Source organism: Delphinus delphis, chromosome 3, assembly GCF_949987515.2.
Source record: "Delphinus delphis chromosome 3, mDelDel1.2, whole genome shotgun sequence".
NCBI lineage: Eukaryota > Metazoa > Chordata > Mammalia > Artiodactyla > Delphinidae > Delphinus > Delphinus delphis.
In genome coordinates this window covers 71,553,980-71,572,022 of record NC_082685.1, presented here as the reverse complement: position 1 = coordinate 71,572,022, position 18,043 = coordinate 71,553,980, and the positions used below count along the sequence as shown (strand labels likewise).

Below are 18,043 nucleotides of genomic sequence, written 5' to 3'. Positions count from 1 at the left end.
GCGGGCTACACAGGCTCCTGGGAGGGGAGGTGTGGATAGTGACCTGTGCTCGCACACAGGGTTCTTGGTGGCTCCAGCAGCACCCTTAGCATCTCATGCCCATCTCTGGTGTCCGCGCTGATAGCCGTGGCTCGCGTCTGTCTCTGGAGCTCCTTTAAGCGGAGCTCTTAATCCCCGCTCCCCGCGCACCGCGGAACAATGGTCTCTTGACTCCTAGGCAGTTCCAGAGTTTTTCCCGGATTCCCTCCCGGCGAGCTGTGGCACGCTAGCCCCCTTCAGGCTGTGTTCACGCAGCCAACCCCAGTCCTCTCCCTGGCATCCGACCTCTGAAGCCGGAGCCTCAGCTCCTAGCCCCGCCCGCCCCGGTGGGTGAGCACACAAGCCTCTCGGGCTGGTGAGTGCTGGTCGCACCGATCCTCTGTGCGGGAATCTCTCTACTTTGCCCTCCGCACCCCTGTTGCTGTGCTCTCCTCCGTGGCTCCGAAGCTTTCCCCCTCCGCCACCTGCAGTCTCCGCCCGCGAAGGGGCTTCCTAGTGTGTGGAAACCTTTCCTCCTTCACAGCTCCCTCCCCCTGGTGCAGGTCCTGTCCCTATTCCCTTGTCTCTGTTTTTACATTTTTCTTTTGCCCTACCCAGCTACATGGGGAGTTTCTTGCCTTTTGGGATGTCTGAGGTCTTCTGCCAGCGTTCAGTAGGTGTTCTGTAGGAGTTGTTCCACATGTAGATGTATTTCTGATGTATTTGTGGGGAGGAAGCTGACCTCCACATCTTATCCTCCGCCATCTTGAAGGCGTGTCCCACTTGTGCCATATTTGAAGTTCAATTTTAAGCTAATTGATCACTTCTTCCTGCTTCTGTTTTCCCACCTCCTAGTTTCAGGCTTGGCCACTCGTTCAGGGATTTCTCTTGGGGAAGGAATTTGGCGTTGTCTCTTGACTTTTCTTCCTGCCTCCTCAGCCATTCATTATGCTGGCCCTTGCTCCTCCAGGGTTCATGTGGAATGGTTGGGTATGAAAGGGAAAAGGCAAAAGTTTTTCAATGTATGATATGCTTTCAAATGCTGTTTCTTTTGTGAGGAAGTTTTGGTTCTTCAGAGGCTTTACACTGACCTCTTCTGTAAAACAAACAAACAGACTTACAAATACTGCTATACATAAATATATGCATGCACAGGCATTACTAAAAAGGTCTGGGCCATACAAAACAAATTGAAAGTAATGTTTACCTCTGAGTAGAGCAAGCGGAATGAGGGACAAGGGGTATGGGCATCTCAAGGGTATTTTTACTTTGTATTATTTGAATTCTTATAACATGTAGAATGTATTTTGGATATTTGGTAAACAAAAAGCTATATATTGAAAATAACATGAAACATTGCAAATGGGAAATTACCTCCTTCTAAATAGAAAAAGTGTAGAAGGGCCCTTTTAAAGAAAACCGTCTAAAACAAAATATGTATATGTTTATTAACTTTAAAAAACTGTAGTGTTTTCAGGTGAGTTTTATGATAAAGTTATAATAGGGAAAAAACTTAGAGATACAGCTTTGATTTATTTTTGGTGTGGGTTGTTCCTAAAAATCATGTTTTGAAGCATCATCTACGTACAATATAAAACATAGATTTTTAGTGTAGTTTGAAGAGTTTAGACAAATGTATAAACCTGTGTAATCCCCTCCCAATCAAGATATAGAACATTCCTTTCCCACCATAAAGTTCCCTTATGCCACTTTCCAAACTTCCCACCACCCTAGGCAACACCTGGTCTGATTTCTGTCACCACAGCTTATTTTTGTGGATTCTGGAACTTCATATAACAAGAGTCATATAATATGTACTCATTTGTGCCTGACTTACCTCAATCTCATATCTGAGAGATTGATCCATGTTGTTACATGTATCAGCAGTTCTTTCCTTTTTATTTACTGAGTAGTATTCCATTGAATGAATATATCAGTTTATATATCTATTCTCCTGTTACTAGACATTAGGATTGTTTCCAGTTTTTGGCTGTTATGAATAAGCTGCTATAAATACTGGTGTACAAATCTTTCTCTAAACATATGTTTTCAGTTCTCTTGAGTAAATACCTAAGGGTGGTATTGTTAGGTCATAGGATAGGTATATATTTTAATTACAATAAACTATCAAACTTTTCCCCAAAGTTGTACTATTTTATATTTCCATCAGGAATTGCAAATTCTATTTATTCCTCATTCTTGCCTGGAGTTTTCTTTGTTGAGAGGTTTTTGACTACTGATTCAGTATCCTTACTTGCTATTGTTCTGTTGAGATTTTTCTTTTTTTTTTTTCTTTAATGATTCCCACAGATTCCCTCAGTGATCCTGATGAGGCGAGACCTGAGTGGGCCTCCCAGGAAGCATCCTGCCATACCTGGGGAGCTGGATGTCCATCTTGGACTCTTGTTTTCCCGCTGGAGAAACCATAGGCTTGGGGGGTCCTGTAGGTGTAGTGCTGTGCCAGGCTTGGGGGAGGGACAGTGTGGTCAGAGTGTAGCCACTCCTCTTACCCTTCTCTGTCTCTCTGGTCCAGGAGGGTGCTTTAGCCTTACCCCCGGGTTCTGGGATTTTTTTTTTCGTGTTGTTGGTGGATAGTTGCTAGTTGGTCTTCTTGTGAGGGGGACTGAAGTTGGGAATGACCTGTGTTGCTCTCTTGATGACGTCACCCTATAAGGTTTTCTGCACACACAGTCATGATGTCTCTGAATAACAACAGCTTTGCCTTTTCCTTTCCAGTTTTCATGCCTTTTGCATCTTTTCTTGCCTTTTGTACAGGCTAGTTCTTCTGTACAATGTTGAATAGAAGATCTGAGAGCAAACATTCTTGTGTTTTCTCCTAGTCTTGGTGAAGAGTTCAGTGTTTCACCATTTAAGTGTGATATTGTCTGTAGCTTTTCTTGTAGGAAAAACCCTTTTATTAGGTTTAAGTTTGATTCTCTTTCTGGATTACTGAGAGGTTTTAATCATTAACAGGTTGAATTTTGTCAAATGTATTTTCTTGTCTGTTGAGATATTTTCTTTTCCTACTAATTTGGTGAATTTATTTCAAATATTAAGTCTTACATTTCTAGTATTAAACCCTGTTTGATTATTATTTATTAAATTTTTTATATATTTGCTTATATTTTGTGAAGAACTTTTTTATCTATTCTTATGAGAAACACTGGTCTAATTTTCTTTGCTTCAAGTGTTAGTCAGGCTTTTTTTCAGAGTTCTGCTGATCTCACAAAGTAAATTGACAAGTATTCCTTATTCTTGTTTTTTCTGAAAGAGTTTTTGTAAGAATAGTATTTTTTTTTCCTTAAATATTTGATAGATTCACCAGTGATACTGTCTTTATGGGAAGATTTTGTTTTAAAGAAATTCAATTTAGATTCAGAACTATTGATATTTTCTGTTTCATCTTGTATCCCTATGTTGTTTCATCTTGTATCCCTATGTTGGATTTTTCAAAGAATTTTTAAAATTTCATCTAAGTTATCAAATTTATTGTCATAAAGTTGCTCATAATAGTTCTTTATTCTTATAGTATTTATAAGATCTTTAGTAATATCCCTCCTTTCATTCTTGTTATTGGTTATTTGTATATTTTCCCTTTTTATTCTTGATCATTTTTACTAGGCAATACCAATTTTATTGACTGTTTTCAAAGAGTAAACTTTGGCTTTATTTTCTCTATTGTATTGATTTTGCTCCCTGGATAATTTCTTTAGATCTCCTTTCAGGTTTGTTGACACCTTCTGCTTTATCCAGTCTACTTTTGAACGTATCCAATGATGTTTTTCATTTCAGATATGATCCTTTTTATTCTAGCGTTTCTGTTGTTTGTTTGTTTTGTTTCTTTGATATTCTCCTAGTTATCTGCCGAGAATTCCAATGTTTTCACTTGTTAAGACTATGTTTTCATGTAAGCCTATGGAATATTAAGAATAGTGCTATTAAAGTACTTCCTCAAGTTATGTCTAATTTTTCTAACATTGTAAGGAGAAAACCTAGATCATTGATTAAATACTTCTTTTCTAATATAGGCATTTAAAGCTTCTAATTTTCTTCTGAGCATTGCTTGAGTTGCAACCTACAAAATTTAATGTGTTATATTTCCTTATTATTCTGTGAAAAATTTTTTCTAGTTTCCCATCTGACTTATTTTTCAACTCATGAGTTACTTAAAAGTGTGTTTAAATTTCAAATATTTGGGGATTTTCTAGATATCATATAATTATTGTTTCCTTATCTAATTCTGTTTTGATCAGAGAGTATACTCTAATGTTTGAGTTATTTGAGACTTAAATAATGACAGCATATGATCTTTCTTGATGAACATTGAAAGGGAATATTATTCTTCAGTTTTGGATATTGTATTTTATAAATGTCAGTTAGTTCAGGGTAATCAATGGTATTATTTAGATCTCCTCTGTCAGTATACATACTGATATTTTTGTCTTCTACTTTATCAGTTATTGAAACAACAGTGTGTTAACATTTCAACTATGATTGTCTTTTTCAAACAATCATTTCAAACAAATCATTGTTTTTTAAAGTCTGCTTCATTTTGCTCATTTTTATGTCATTTTTATGATTTTTATGTCTTTCTGTTGAATTGATATTTTTGTTATTATGAAGTGGACCTCTGTATCTTTGGAGATACTCCCTTGTTTTGGTGTTTACTTTGTATGATAATACAGTTTCTCAAGCTTATTTTACTTGCTGTTTGCATAGTATCTCTTTTTCTATTATTCTTCCTTTTTTTAAAAAATAAATTTATTTTATTTTTGGCTGCACTGGGTCTTCGTTGCAGTGTGCAGGTTTTCTCTAGTTGTGGTGAGCGGGGACTATTCTTTGTTGCACTGCGCGGACTTCTCATTGTGGTGGCTTCTCGTTGCAGAGCACGGGCTCTAGGTGTGTGGGCTTCAGTTGTTGTGGTGCACGGGCTCCGTAGTTGTGGCTCGCAGGCTTCAGAGCACAGGCTCAGTAGTTGTGGCACAGGGGCTTAGTTGCTCCGTGGCATGTGGGACCTTTCCAGACCAGGCCTCGAACCCATGTCCTCTGCATTGGCAGGAGGATTCCTAACCGCTGCGCCACCAGGAAAGCCCTCTTTTTCTATTCTTTCACTTTCAGTCTATCTGTGTCTTTGTATTTAAAGTTGTTTCTTAGAGACAGCATATAGTTGGATCTTGATTTTTTAATATAGCCTTTTGCCTTTTATTAGGAAAACATGATCCATTTTCATTACATGTGTGTTTTAAAGTCTATTCTCTTGCTGTTTTCCTTTTTGTCTCATATCTCTTATTTTTCTTCTTTTGTTTTAATCAAATGTTTGTCATTCTACTTTATTTCTTGTGTTAACTTTTTAGATATTTATGTTGTAATTAATTTTTAGTATTTGTCTAGGTATCACAATATGCATTTTTAACTTAACATGGGCTTCTTAAAATTAATACTGAACCACTTCATTCTTAACAAATATAAGAATCTTAAAATAATATAATTCCATTTACTACCTGCCCCTGCCATTTCTCTTGTTACACACATATTTTATTTCCACATATGTTATAAGTGACACTAAGAAATTATTTGTGCTTTAAAGAGTAATTTATCTTTTAAGGAAATGAATACACATGCATTTCCCATTTCTAGTGTTCCTCATTTCTTCTTGAAGTTTCAGATTTCTGTCTGGTATCATGTGATTTAATTAAGCCTAATGCACTATTTAAAAAGTATTTCTTGTTGTGCAAGTGTGCTGGTGACTAATTAGCTTCCTTCATCTGAAAATGGCTTTCTTTCACTTTCAGTTTTAAAGACTAATTTTTATTGGATGTCATGTTCTGGGTTGAGAGTTCTTTTCCTCCTTTCATCGCTTTGAACGTATTCTCCCATTTTCTTTTGGGTCTCCATTGTTTCTGATAAGAAGTTAGAAGTTCACCTGTATGTCGTGTAGTTTTTCTCTGTCTGCTTTCAAGATTTTCCCTTTATTTTGGGGTTTTGGCACTTTGATGTACCTAGGTTTAATTTGCTTTGTACCTATCCTTTATGGGATTGCTGAGTTTCCTCATTTTGTAGGTTAGTGTTTTTCAGTAAATTTGGGAAATTTTCAACCACTATTTCTTCAAATATTTTTTTCTGCTCCAGTCTCTTTCTTTAATGTAATAGGACTTCAACAGCTATTTAGTAATTTTGAAGTCCTGTCTTCTAATATCAATATCAGGGTCATCTTGGAGTCTGTTTCCTTTGATGGCTTTGTTTCCTGTCTGCATGTCACATTTACTGCTCATTTTCATGTGTGGACATTATGAATTCACCATTGTTGAAAGTCTGGTTTTGGGTTTTTTTTCCTCTGTTTTAAGTGTGTCAAGTTTCATTCTGGAATGTAGTTAGTGTAATTGGAGGTATTCTTAATCCTATCTAGGCTTGGTTTTAGGCTTTAGTTGGGCCAGTGTGTAGTAGTCCTTACTCTAGGGTATGGTCCTTACTCTAAAGACTTGGTCTTTCTGGTATTTCAGCTAAATTCTGGGATATTAATGAGATTCCTCCACCATGACTAAATAGGAACTTTAAGATATTCTAGCATTGCACAGCCTTTAGTATCTCCATTCTTTATTTAACCCCATAGTAGCCTTTGTCTGCTAGCCTAGCTTCTGCCCTGTCACCTCCTATCCCTAAAACTGTACAATTGCCTCACCTTCAGTACTGTGAGGTCCTGCAAATTCCACTAGCTTCAACAGTCCCAAACTCTGATCTATGATCACTGAGCCTGAGCCTCCATTTCCCTGTGCTGTAGTCAGAAAATTGTCCCTAGCTGGAGATCTTGGGTGAAGGTGGAAATCACCTTCTGTGTTTCTGTTTTCTCTTACACTGCCTATTATCCAGTGCCTGAAAACAGGTACTTCATATGTTTTGTCCAGTTTCATAATTATTTATAGCAAGAGGGGAAGTTCAGTATCAGTTACTCTATTATAGCTGGAAAGAGAGCAAACAGTATATGTAAAAATGATTCGATTTTACTTATACCAAACAGATGCTTATAGTTTCATCTGCAATATTGAGTATGGCAAATATAATAAGAAACTTTAGAAATAGATTAGGTGTTAGGAATAATTGCATATTTGGTGGGTTGCTAAAAGCTGATGAGAAAATACTATTTATTTCAACCCTTGTTATGATTGCTCCATTCCCATATATAGTTATAGATAATATATACTTAATGGGTAATAAATATTTGAATAAATGAAGATCAAATGAGAATGTATATTTGAAAAGCCTTTGAAAATTATGAAGTGTATGAATATGTGGAAGATATTTTTATTAAGATCTTTTACTAATTTGCAAAATGTATTCTCTTTCTGCTTTAATTTAAATTGAAAATCTTATATTGACTTACTGGAATTCTTTGAGTATTTTTTTTTTTAATTGACATGATTCTAAGTTGGAAGGACTTGGTTAGTGAATGTATATTGGCTTATGAAACACTCAATACATTTTTTCTTTTAAACAGTGATTTTATTTATTTTTATTTTTTCTTTATTTTTAGCCATGTTGGGTCTTAGTTGTGGCATGCGAGATCTTTCGTTGTGACACGGGCTCTTCGTTGTGGTGCGCAGGCCTCTCTCTAGTTGCGGCGTGTGGGTTTTCTCTCTCCAGTTGTGGTGCACCGGCTCCAGAGCGCGTGGGCTCTGTAGTTTGTGGCATATGGGCTCTCTTGTTGAGGCGTGTGAGCTGAGTAGTTGTGGCACGCGGGCTTAGTTGCCCCACAGCATGTAGGATCTTAGTTCCCCAACCAGGGATTGAACCCGCGTCCCCTGCGTTGGAGGGAGGAGTCTTTACCCCTGGACCACCGGGGAAGTCCCTCTCAATACATTTTTGTTACTTTTATTTATTTTTAAGAAGTAACCAAATCACTGATTTCTTTGTTTGGTTTTGTTTTTGTGATCCCTTTGGTATTAAAGTATAGGAATAAAGGGTAATGATTAAGAGGCTACTGAGGTTAGATTTCAGTGGGCATCAACAAATAGTGATAGTCCATTGCCTAAACTTTGGTTATGTTATTAATTTCCCAAACATATGTTTTTTGATTCTCTAAGTTGACTGATTTTCTTTTCTTACTATTCTAGGTCACTATCAATATCAGCTCACATCATTGAAAAGATAATTTTGAAGACATGTTTTGCTGAAAAGAAAACTGAGAAAAATTTTACGAATGGGATGAACACGCATCAGTTAATTGACTACCTACTGCAATTTGAATGTTAACATTACCCACCTGGTACAGTTACCTAGTGATGTACCTGTTCTCACGATACCCTATTTCAGTGTGGTCGTCTTGATTAAAGAATTCAAAGTGGAGTACCGCAAACTTGATATGGATAATAAAAAGAAAGACAAGGACAAATCAGATGATAGAATGGCACGACCTAGTGGTCGGTCAGGACACAACACTCGAGGAACTGGTTCTTCATCCTCTGGAGTTTTAATGGTTGGACCTAACTTTAGAGTCGGAAAAAAAATTGGATGTGGGAATTTTGGAGAATTACGATTAGGTAAGACTATTTTATTTATTCCATAAAGTTGGGAGCATTTTTTAAAATGAAAGATACTTTTTAATGAAGTGATTTAGTTACTTGTTTAGTTGTTTGTTGTGGTAATTTTAAAGAATATAGATATTAGGAATTTCTAATATACTTCTATTTTCATTTGTCAGTAATTCCCTAGTATAACAATGTCTGTTTACTTGAGATAAACCATCCAGAATATGAGAAAAAAGAAAAAGTAAATTAAAAAGCCCCAAGAGGCTGAAATAGATACCAGGAAAGCCTTTGCAATGTATTTTTTAGGAATGATATTTAGGCTACCTTTTCTGCTTTGAAAACATTTAGTAACTGGTTACTTTAGGAGGATATGTATGGCTTAAAATCAAGGTAATATGCTGAAACTGCATCAAAAATCAGTGAAATTTACAGTGTTGTAATCTGTTCTCCCCTTCCCCCAAGTATATCCAGGGTAGTTTAGGAATCTATATTCTTAATAAGGGACACAAAGTACTGACTCAGTTTATTCTTATAATCAGGTAAGTTTGGGAAACACTGGTCTAATTTAAACCTCCTAACTATATTTAAGGCATTTGAAACTCAGTGAGGGAAGGTTTCTTGACAAATGTCATACAGCAATTTAAGATGGACTCGCGATCCAAATCTACATTTTTAACTCCTAGTGCAATAAAGATATGGCTATCTTCACTGAAGAGAAACAAGAAGGAGGGTAGCACAGTTTTATGGGAGTCAGTACTGAGGTACCCTGAGGGCTCTCTGGTCAATGCAAGAGTGTGAACTTCGGAAATAAAAAGAAAAAACTTGGCTTCACAATTTTCATTAGATTCAACCCTGGTGTTAGAAATATAAGCAATTGTATGTTCATCTACTCGACTACTTCTCCTTTTTCATTGTGTAAAACACTCTAATTTGTAGTTATTCCTTCATTTTATTACTGTTTTATGTAGCTAGTGTACATTAAATCTTTGAATGAAGCAAGGCAATAAAAGGCAACGACATATTTTGTACATTGCTGTTAAATGATGTGTCTGACAGACTCTTCTGCGTTTTAGAAGGGACGCAAATATTTGAAAGGGTGAATGTTCTACATTTTATTTTTTGAAGGATATTGAATTAGATATTTTGAAATTCTTAAATTGTTTCTGATTTTGGCATTAGAAAAAAACCCAGGTTATTTACTTATCCAACCTTGAACTATTATACATCCATCTATCCATTCAAAATTTATTGCATGTCTACAGTATTATGTATGAGGCATGATTAGGCACTGATGATACACTAGAAAAATATAAAATTTGTCTCTGCCATTATGGAATATATAAGTCATTTAACTATGTGGGGCTTCAAATTTCTCAACTTTAAAATGGGATTATTTCCACTTCCTAAATTATTGTGAAGATTAAATTTAGATAATAGTATAAAAGGACCAGCACTATACTTGCCTGTTTTAGGAAAACAATGATTGTTCTGCTCCATTAAAAAGATATCAAGATATTTGTTTTTAATTAAAATTATAGCATGTTATATTTATTTAAATTTATTTATATAAATTAGTTTTATAGCTATATATTTTGTCGTATATAAATATTTGTACTTCACCTGTCACTCTGTCTCTCTTTGTGTATATGACTATAGTACCGTAGTACTTCGGCATTTTTTATTCAAAATTGGTTTCATGTAATTTATTTCAAAATAGCTACATATATATACATCTGTGTATGTGCATGTATGTATATATGTGTGTGTGTATGTGTGTGTATACACACAAAACAATCTAGTGGCGCATTTTAACTAGGGCAATATGAGAAACCGTATGTACCCATATATACTGAAACTATATATGCTATGTACTGAAAAAACAGCAAAATAACCCTTTCTTTTGCAGTCTGTGAATGAGCAGGAATAGGCATAAGATGACTTACTAGTCCATCCATCCATCCATCCATCCATCATCTATTTATCTATCTCTCTGTACCTGATCTATCTATGGGTTTTAATTATATATTTGTGTACATCTATTTATTTAAATGTATTATCTATACATGTAACTGTGTTTTATGTGTACTTATGATACATGTAACATATACACTTGAAGAACTAATTTAATCATATTTTTCTCTCTTGATAGACTATTAAATAAAGGGACGTTTTATTCCTTTTTCTAAAGGTCCCAAGTGATTTCTCTGTACAGAAAAAGTTGTGATAAGTATCATTCTTTCTGTACCTGGATAAGCATGCTAATGTTAAAAGCTGGTTTGAATTCTTAAGGTACTTTCTTTAAAACCATGTTAATAAACATTTGATTTCTGGCACTGAAATTTTTGTGCTTAGTATTGGGTAAAAAAGAATATAAGGTTACAGGTAAGGGATTTTCAACGAAGATGCTATTAGCACCTTGGGCTGGACAGTTTTTTTTTGTTGTTGTTGTTGAGGACTGTCCAGTGTACTGCATGATGTTTAGAACTTCAGATTTCTTGGGCACTAAATAGGAGTTGCATCTCCACATGCAACCCCAGATGCCCTTCCCCCAACCTCCACTGCCATTTCTAAATGCCCCAAGGAGAGACACTATTACCCTCTGTTGAAAGTACAGAAAAAAAAGAAAGTTGGACATAAAAATTGAACTTGAGATTAAAAAAAAATAGTTGAACTTTTGAAATAATCTAAAATTAAGTAAATGTATTTACTATCATTTTTATCTGTACTTTTAATTGTAAAATGATGAATTGATATATTTTTGGTTTTATTTTATCTTTGTATTGTGGTAAGGCTTGCATCCTGCTGCATGTTAGATGTAGTTCTAGCTTAGACAATCAACCAAAACCCCTAGAAGTGTTTTTAACAGGCACTGAATGAGATAAAACAAAGCTAGCTAAAATGTGGGGTTATACTGTATATATTTTTTATTTTCCCATGATGCTTTAACATCTTAAAAAAACCTTTCTGGTCAACCATATTTCAATTAAAAAAAACAAAAACAAAAACCTGAGGTGAGACCTCTTACTGCAGATGTGTTCCAGAATATATGGAGTATCTTTCTGCTTTACAGTTCAGCCAACATAACATTGCTTTAATAATAAAAACAAAAAAAACCTCAAAACCTTTCTAGCTGTGGAGAGACTGCTCCTCTACAGGCTAGCCAGTTCTTAAAGATAGCAAAGGACTCAACTGGGAGCATGCCTTGATCTGCAAACTAAACAATCCAGAGCCATACCTCCTCTCTGGCCCATACCTTCCAGAAGGCAATTTTCCTCTTCCTTAACTCATCCCATAGCCAAGTACAAGACAACTAGAGACTGCCCACCAAAGGCTAACAGAATTATTCAAATTACCCAGTCCTAAGCTGTTTACCCTGCCCCGCCTTGCCTTTCCTGCAGAAACACAATAAAGGCCTTGGCCTAAGCTCTTCCCTTGCTCCTGTCTTCTACCACCTGACCAAAACATGATGCTGCTTCTGTGACCCCCTTTCTAGGACCTGGAGTATAATAAACTTTGTTTTCCTGAGCTTCTTCTGTGTCCCCTCTTGTGGCTAAACCTGACTGACCATGACGTAAAGGAACACAGAGCAAGGGTGTTATATATTTGTCTGTGAATTCCCATTATCTGAAATAGGATATTGTAAATTTTGATATAATTCTACTATAATTCTACTATAATTCTACTCCTGTAGACCACAGGAGTTTTTATAACTTCTTTTATTTTTGTTTTTTCTCCTCTTGTTCCTGTATAGCTTATAACTCTTCTTAATTTATTGTTTATATTTAAGAATTGTTTTGTTGAAAATTCTGCAGGCCTTACGGTATATATCACGTAATATACAGATTTGAGTGGATTCATCATTTTTATAAACGTTTATTGATTTTCTACTTTTACTAATTCAAGCTTCAAACTTATCTGAAAAATGTAATAATAAGGAATAGACTATGATGCTATAACAAAGAGATCCTAGAATATAGTGGTGTTAGGCAAAATCGTTTCTTTCTTTTTCACATAACACAGACCAGAAGGACAGCACCCAGAGCTGCAGGGTATCTCCGCATGCTCAATATGTGGCTTCAGTCTCTCTTCCAGCCAGCCAGCAAGAAGAAGAAAAAGGGCCAGAAGAGCACATGTTCATTCTTGGAAGTGGGGAGTGACATACCTTAACATCGACTCATATCCAGAACTTGATCACATGGTCGTACCAAGCTGAAAAAGAGGCTAGAAATTTAGTCTAGCTGGACAACCATTTTAAAACTCGGGCATTCTATTATTAGGGAAGGGGCACAAGTATATTTTGGTTAATTAGTAATCCCTGATATAACCATATATGTAGTTTCTGTAGAACATAGTTTTATAACAATGACCACCCAAATGCCACAAAATTGGTAAAACCATCTTTTCAAGTTCAGTGTGGCACAAAGCTCTGTTGGAAATGTCTTTTGAAATTGGATTTAAAACATCAGTTAGCTGGAACCAGTCTATTTGGAGCCTTCTCTTAACTGCATTCCCTCTATACATATACTCCCTCTCTTTTGCTCGTATTTTACCCACAAACACATATTCTGTGCATTGTTAGTTCATATGTATAACAAATATCGATTAAAAGCCAATTATTTAAGGCTATGCCTGTGCAAGGTGACAAAAATGCATTGGTAGTGTTGTTCAACCTATGTTCATCTTTATAAATATAACCCTCAAAGTTCAGCAAAATGTCTAATGTTCAAAAAAAGGTGACGCTTTTAGGATTTTGTACTTTCTGCTGTGACTTAAAAGTAGACATTTGAACATGTAAATGCCAACAAAAGCAGTACTTTTAGAAGTATATGGTTTATTTTGATTCTGTGGAATTTGTGTTTAACCTAACTTCTTGTCCTATGAATATTTTTCCCTGTACGCTTGTGAATAAATATCATATACAGGATAATTATGAAAAGATGATAATGTTTTGAGGAAATATAAATTCCATATTTAAACTCAAAACACAGTTGTTCCTTTGTTAGATACCAGTTTCTCAAGATTAAGTTTTTCATTGTACCATTAAATTATTCACCTCAAGCTTACTAGAGGAAGACTACAATTTTATACATAATGCATTCTTGAAAATATATATGAAGGCACATCTAAATGCTGAACTTGTTGGCTAAAAATATGGTATGTTTTCTAAAATTTTTTTGTATTTATGGGCTCAGTGAGTACCTCACTATAGCTTAGCGTTCACCACTTTGGGTCCTCCTATTGAACTCCATCTTTGTGATAAGTGTGACAGGTTTATGAGACTCATGCTATTTAGCATTAGAATGAATGCTTTTTTTTTTCACTCATTTTTATAAAATAAGGACAAAACTCAGAAAAGCATTATAATATTTATATGAACAAACACTGCTGTACAGTGGTGGCAACGGTTCTAGGTATTTTCGCCATAAGTCTTTGCTGCAAGCAGTTTTACTGTTTGGCCATACAACTCATTGGCCATAAGGCAGTTTTGCTGTAAGGGGTGAAATAACTGATTGACGATTTGGTTTCAATGCTGTAATAGATAAAATAACTGGTTGACATTTTGGTTTGACAGTTTGGTTTCGACTGGTTGACAGTTTGGTTTCACTTCTCCACTGATGCAGTGCTTTCATTTTTTTTTTTTTTTTTGTGGTACGCGGGCCTCTCACTGCTGTGGCCTCTCCCGTTGCGGAGCACGGGCTCCGGACCCACAGGCTCAGCGGCCATGGCTCACGGGCCCAGCCGCTCCGCGGCACGTGGGATCTTCCCGGACCGGGGCACGAACCTGTGTCCCCTGCATCGGCAGGCGGACTCTCAACCACTGCGCCACCAGGGAAGCCCAGTGCTTTCATTTTTAATTTTTCTTTTATATTGGAGTATACTTGATTTACAGTGTTATGTTTCAGGTGTACAGCAATATGATTTAGTTATATGTATATCTATTCTTTTTCAGATTCTTTTCCCATATAGGTTATTACAGAGTATTGAGTAGAGTTCCCTGTGCTATACAGTAGGTCCTTGTTGATTATCTTTTTTATATATAGTAGTGTGTCTATCCCAACCTCCTTATATTTTTATTTTATATAAATCTTAGGCCTCATAATGGTCTAAATAGCGACGAGTAGCATGGTGGTCTTAAAACAGTGAATAAAACAACTACATATATTGACTTGATAGAAAATAAAATGATAAGAAAACTTACTAGAGGTATGACATAAGAGAGTGAAAAGCCAGATTGCATACAGTACTAGAAAATGAGAACATCACTTTGCAGATCCTTCAGTGAACACAGTCATCCCTGCCACACCTCAAACCAAAAGCTTACCAAGCTATAGCAAATATAAAGAAGCAGCTAGTAACTCACAACAGTCATCCAGAGCATTAATTGTCAATTCTTTGGCTAATCTAGATACAACAGCTTGCGCTCTAATGCTGTCTTTATCAGATTTATCATGCAATATTAGAAGTTGGAGGCAAAAGAAGAATCAAGCTCTTCCTATCCCCCATAAAGAAATGGTTACATGATTCCTGATGAGTGTAAGTTTCTTGAAAATGGTGAAAATTTTTGCTATTTGATAGTGGAGAACATTATGGAGACAGAACTTTTGTATTTGGTACAGAATCTGGCTTAGATGATTTGGTAGAACATAAAGACTGGTCATGTGATGGAACATTTAAATGTAGTCTAGAGATTTACTACCAGTTATATAGGTTACATATATTGATAATAAATAGGAGCATTCCTCAATTGTTCATTTTATTTCCAGGGATATCTGTGGAGACTTAGAGTTAGTTTTCTTATGTTGTAGAGAACTTAGGTCCAACATGAGATTCTGAATCCGTAATGATTGACTTTGACAAAGGAAGTATCACCTTTTCTCAGATATACCATAATACAGCTATAATCATGAATCTATACACGTTTTAAATGTATTCAGATATTTTTTGTATTTTCATTTTGACAGTAGAATCTTTAAAATATTTTATTACTAGTTTTTCATGTGTCATTGTGTCCTTTTTAATGTTCATTTTAAATTTTATTTTCATTTTAATTTCATATAAAATTTTCACATTTTTATCAAAATATAATTTTCAATTTTTCCATCAAAATTGCCTCATGGGCAATTAGCTGTGCTGCGAAACTGCTTGTGGCAAAGATTCTTATGGTGAAAATACTGCTCACTGTGGCAGCATATCCAAGACTGAAATTTTGTCTAGAAGTTTTACTGCCATTTATTAGCTGTTGTATAAAATGAAGTTAGGTGTATTATGTTGGAAAAATCACATGTGTGAAAGTTGATGATTACCTATTTTGTGTTAAGTCGCCAGTGTGACCAGGGCCAGTTACTATCACAGTTAAAAACAACAACGATCAGTGTTCTGTTTTTCTTACTATAAAAATAGTACATGCTTATTGAAAGAATACTGGAAATCCAGAAATCAAATATTGTTCTGTTTTTTATTCTTTGAACTGTACTTGTAAAGAAGCACATTAATTTCTGTATCAGATTTTCTTCATATACTTAATTCTCCATAGTATTTTACTTGAACTACAGATGTTGACCCCTTGGAATTTTCTAGATTATTTTCAACTTGCTGGTGCCAATAATTACTGTAATTCATTTGAATTCTTTACATATTAATTATATTAAATCTTTATTCTGATTTGTCTTTCACTTGTTCTTTGTATATAATAGTTTTTTTCAACTTACAGAAGTTTAAAATATTTTAAGCTATCAAATCTGTATAAAATCTTCTGATCTTTTCATCTTTTTCCATTTATTTTTAATGCTCAAAAAGGCTTCTGTATACTGGCCTGATAAATATTTTTTCTTGTTTTATGGCTTATATCTAACTCTTAAAATACCTGGAATTTAATTTGCTTATAAGGCAAGTTCTTAATAACCCTTCTTCCCCTCAGAGTAATCAACTAGTTTGTCAAAGCCAATTATTGAATAATACTTTTAAAGTTTTATTTTAAAGGTATTCCACATTTTTTTCTATATATTTGATCTATTTACTAGATTACATATGAGCCCTATTAAGATCACATCCCGTAATAATGAAGGATTTAAAATGAGGTGGTGATCGAGAAAGGAATTTTGTACTCCAATTTCTACATAGGGTTCTAGTTTTGAAATTTAGTTTAGCATGTGTTTGCCTACTGATTACTTTGTAAATTGTATGCAGTATTCCAACAAAATAAGAATTTTTCTTTTTTTTAAATAAATGGTCTAAAGTATTTATTAGTATTACTTTCTACTCTGAATCTAGGTGAAATACTGAATATGTTATGGAGTTGATCATAAATTTAAATATTTCCTTGTTATTGAGACTTCTGCTAAATAGTTGGAAGCAGAAACCTATGTTTCATTTAAATGTGTTATGTGCTTCCCCTGACCCCCCAAAGTACAGTTTTACATAATGTATCCTTAAAAATTCATTGCTGGTAGAATCTGACATTTTTCTTTTTTTTTCAAGGGAAAAATTTATACACAAATGAATATGTGGCAATTAAACTGGTAAGTTCATGTTTCTTATTTTTCTTTAATTATTTTCTTATTATTTCTTTAATGATTAAGTTGCATTTTCACTAATTTTTTTTCATATCCTTTTAACTTGAGTGTTTATTGGGAAAGTGGTAAGTGTAACTGACCTTTTGTTATTAAGCTCCTAGCATCTTCATGCCCCTCAAGTGTATGATAATGTATATATAAGATATCTGTGTCTTTGTGTGTTACAAAAACTTAATCCCTTTACTTTGGCAGCATTATAGAACTGAATTTAAAAAATTTTGAATTTAAGGAAGCTGACATATTGGCATTTTTTATTAGATAAAAGTTAGAATGCAAGATTTTTCTTCCTGATTCAAGCACTTGGACAAAGGTGTCCTTAGTATTCAGGATTACATTATTTGAAAATGTATTTGAGGTACCTTCCAACATCTCTTTTTCTGTTGATGTTTTTATATTTGGTAAAACTTGGCTATTGCTTGACCTTCAAGGATTCAGAAATTCTTGATGTGGGTGGATAGCCAGGCAAGCAAACTCCCCTGGGAATGTTTTGAAGTCCCAGATGTGCCTGGTATGACAGCTATAAGGCAGCTTTTTTTTTTTGAATAGTTGGGATCTGGGAATTTTTATAAGATATAACTTTCTGCTGGCACATCTGTTCTATCTGGTATGCCAGCCATGTTTCCTTGAGGTTGAGCATGGCTTGGTTTTTCCCAGCCTGCCTGCCAGTCTCAATCTTGTCTCTGCCAATATAACCACTGTTATTAGGGTAATGTGACTTTAATATAGAAGGAGAGACTATTTGAGGAAGAGGCAAGTGGGAGAAATAAAAAAAAAAACGTTGGGGATGAGATAGAAAACTGTGCTACTTAATTTTAAGTATCCTGTGAGTGTAAACCAAGTTTCACTGCAACAAATGCTGTTTACTTTTACTGGGAAATAAAAACGCACAGAAGGGTTGTGGTGCCACCAGGAGAGACTGGCTGGCTGACA

General features: G+C 35.2%; 1 protein-coding gene across 11 annotated transcripts in view; it reads left to right on the top strand.

Annotated features, from left to right (window-relative positions):
* CSNK1G3 (casein kinase 1 gamma 3) overlaps positions 1-18,043 on the top strand; it is a 138,332-nt gene that overhangs the window by 30,070 nt on the left and 90,219 nt on the right. For all 11 annotated transcript variants that reach the window (XR_009518967.1, XR_009518968.1, XR_009518966.1 and 8 more), the window contains exons 2-3: positions 8,127-8,552; positions 17,019-17,059. Coding sequence is in view for 7 of the 11 variants with exons in the window: in XM_060008942.1 (XP_059864925.1) it covers positions 8,375-8,552; positions 17,019-17,059 (219 nt within the window). In the remaining 4 variants the exon portion in view is untranslated. The remainder of the gene's footprint in view (positions 1-8,126; positions 8,553-17,018; positions 17,060-18,043) is intronic.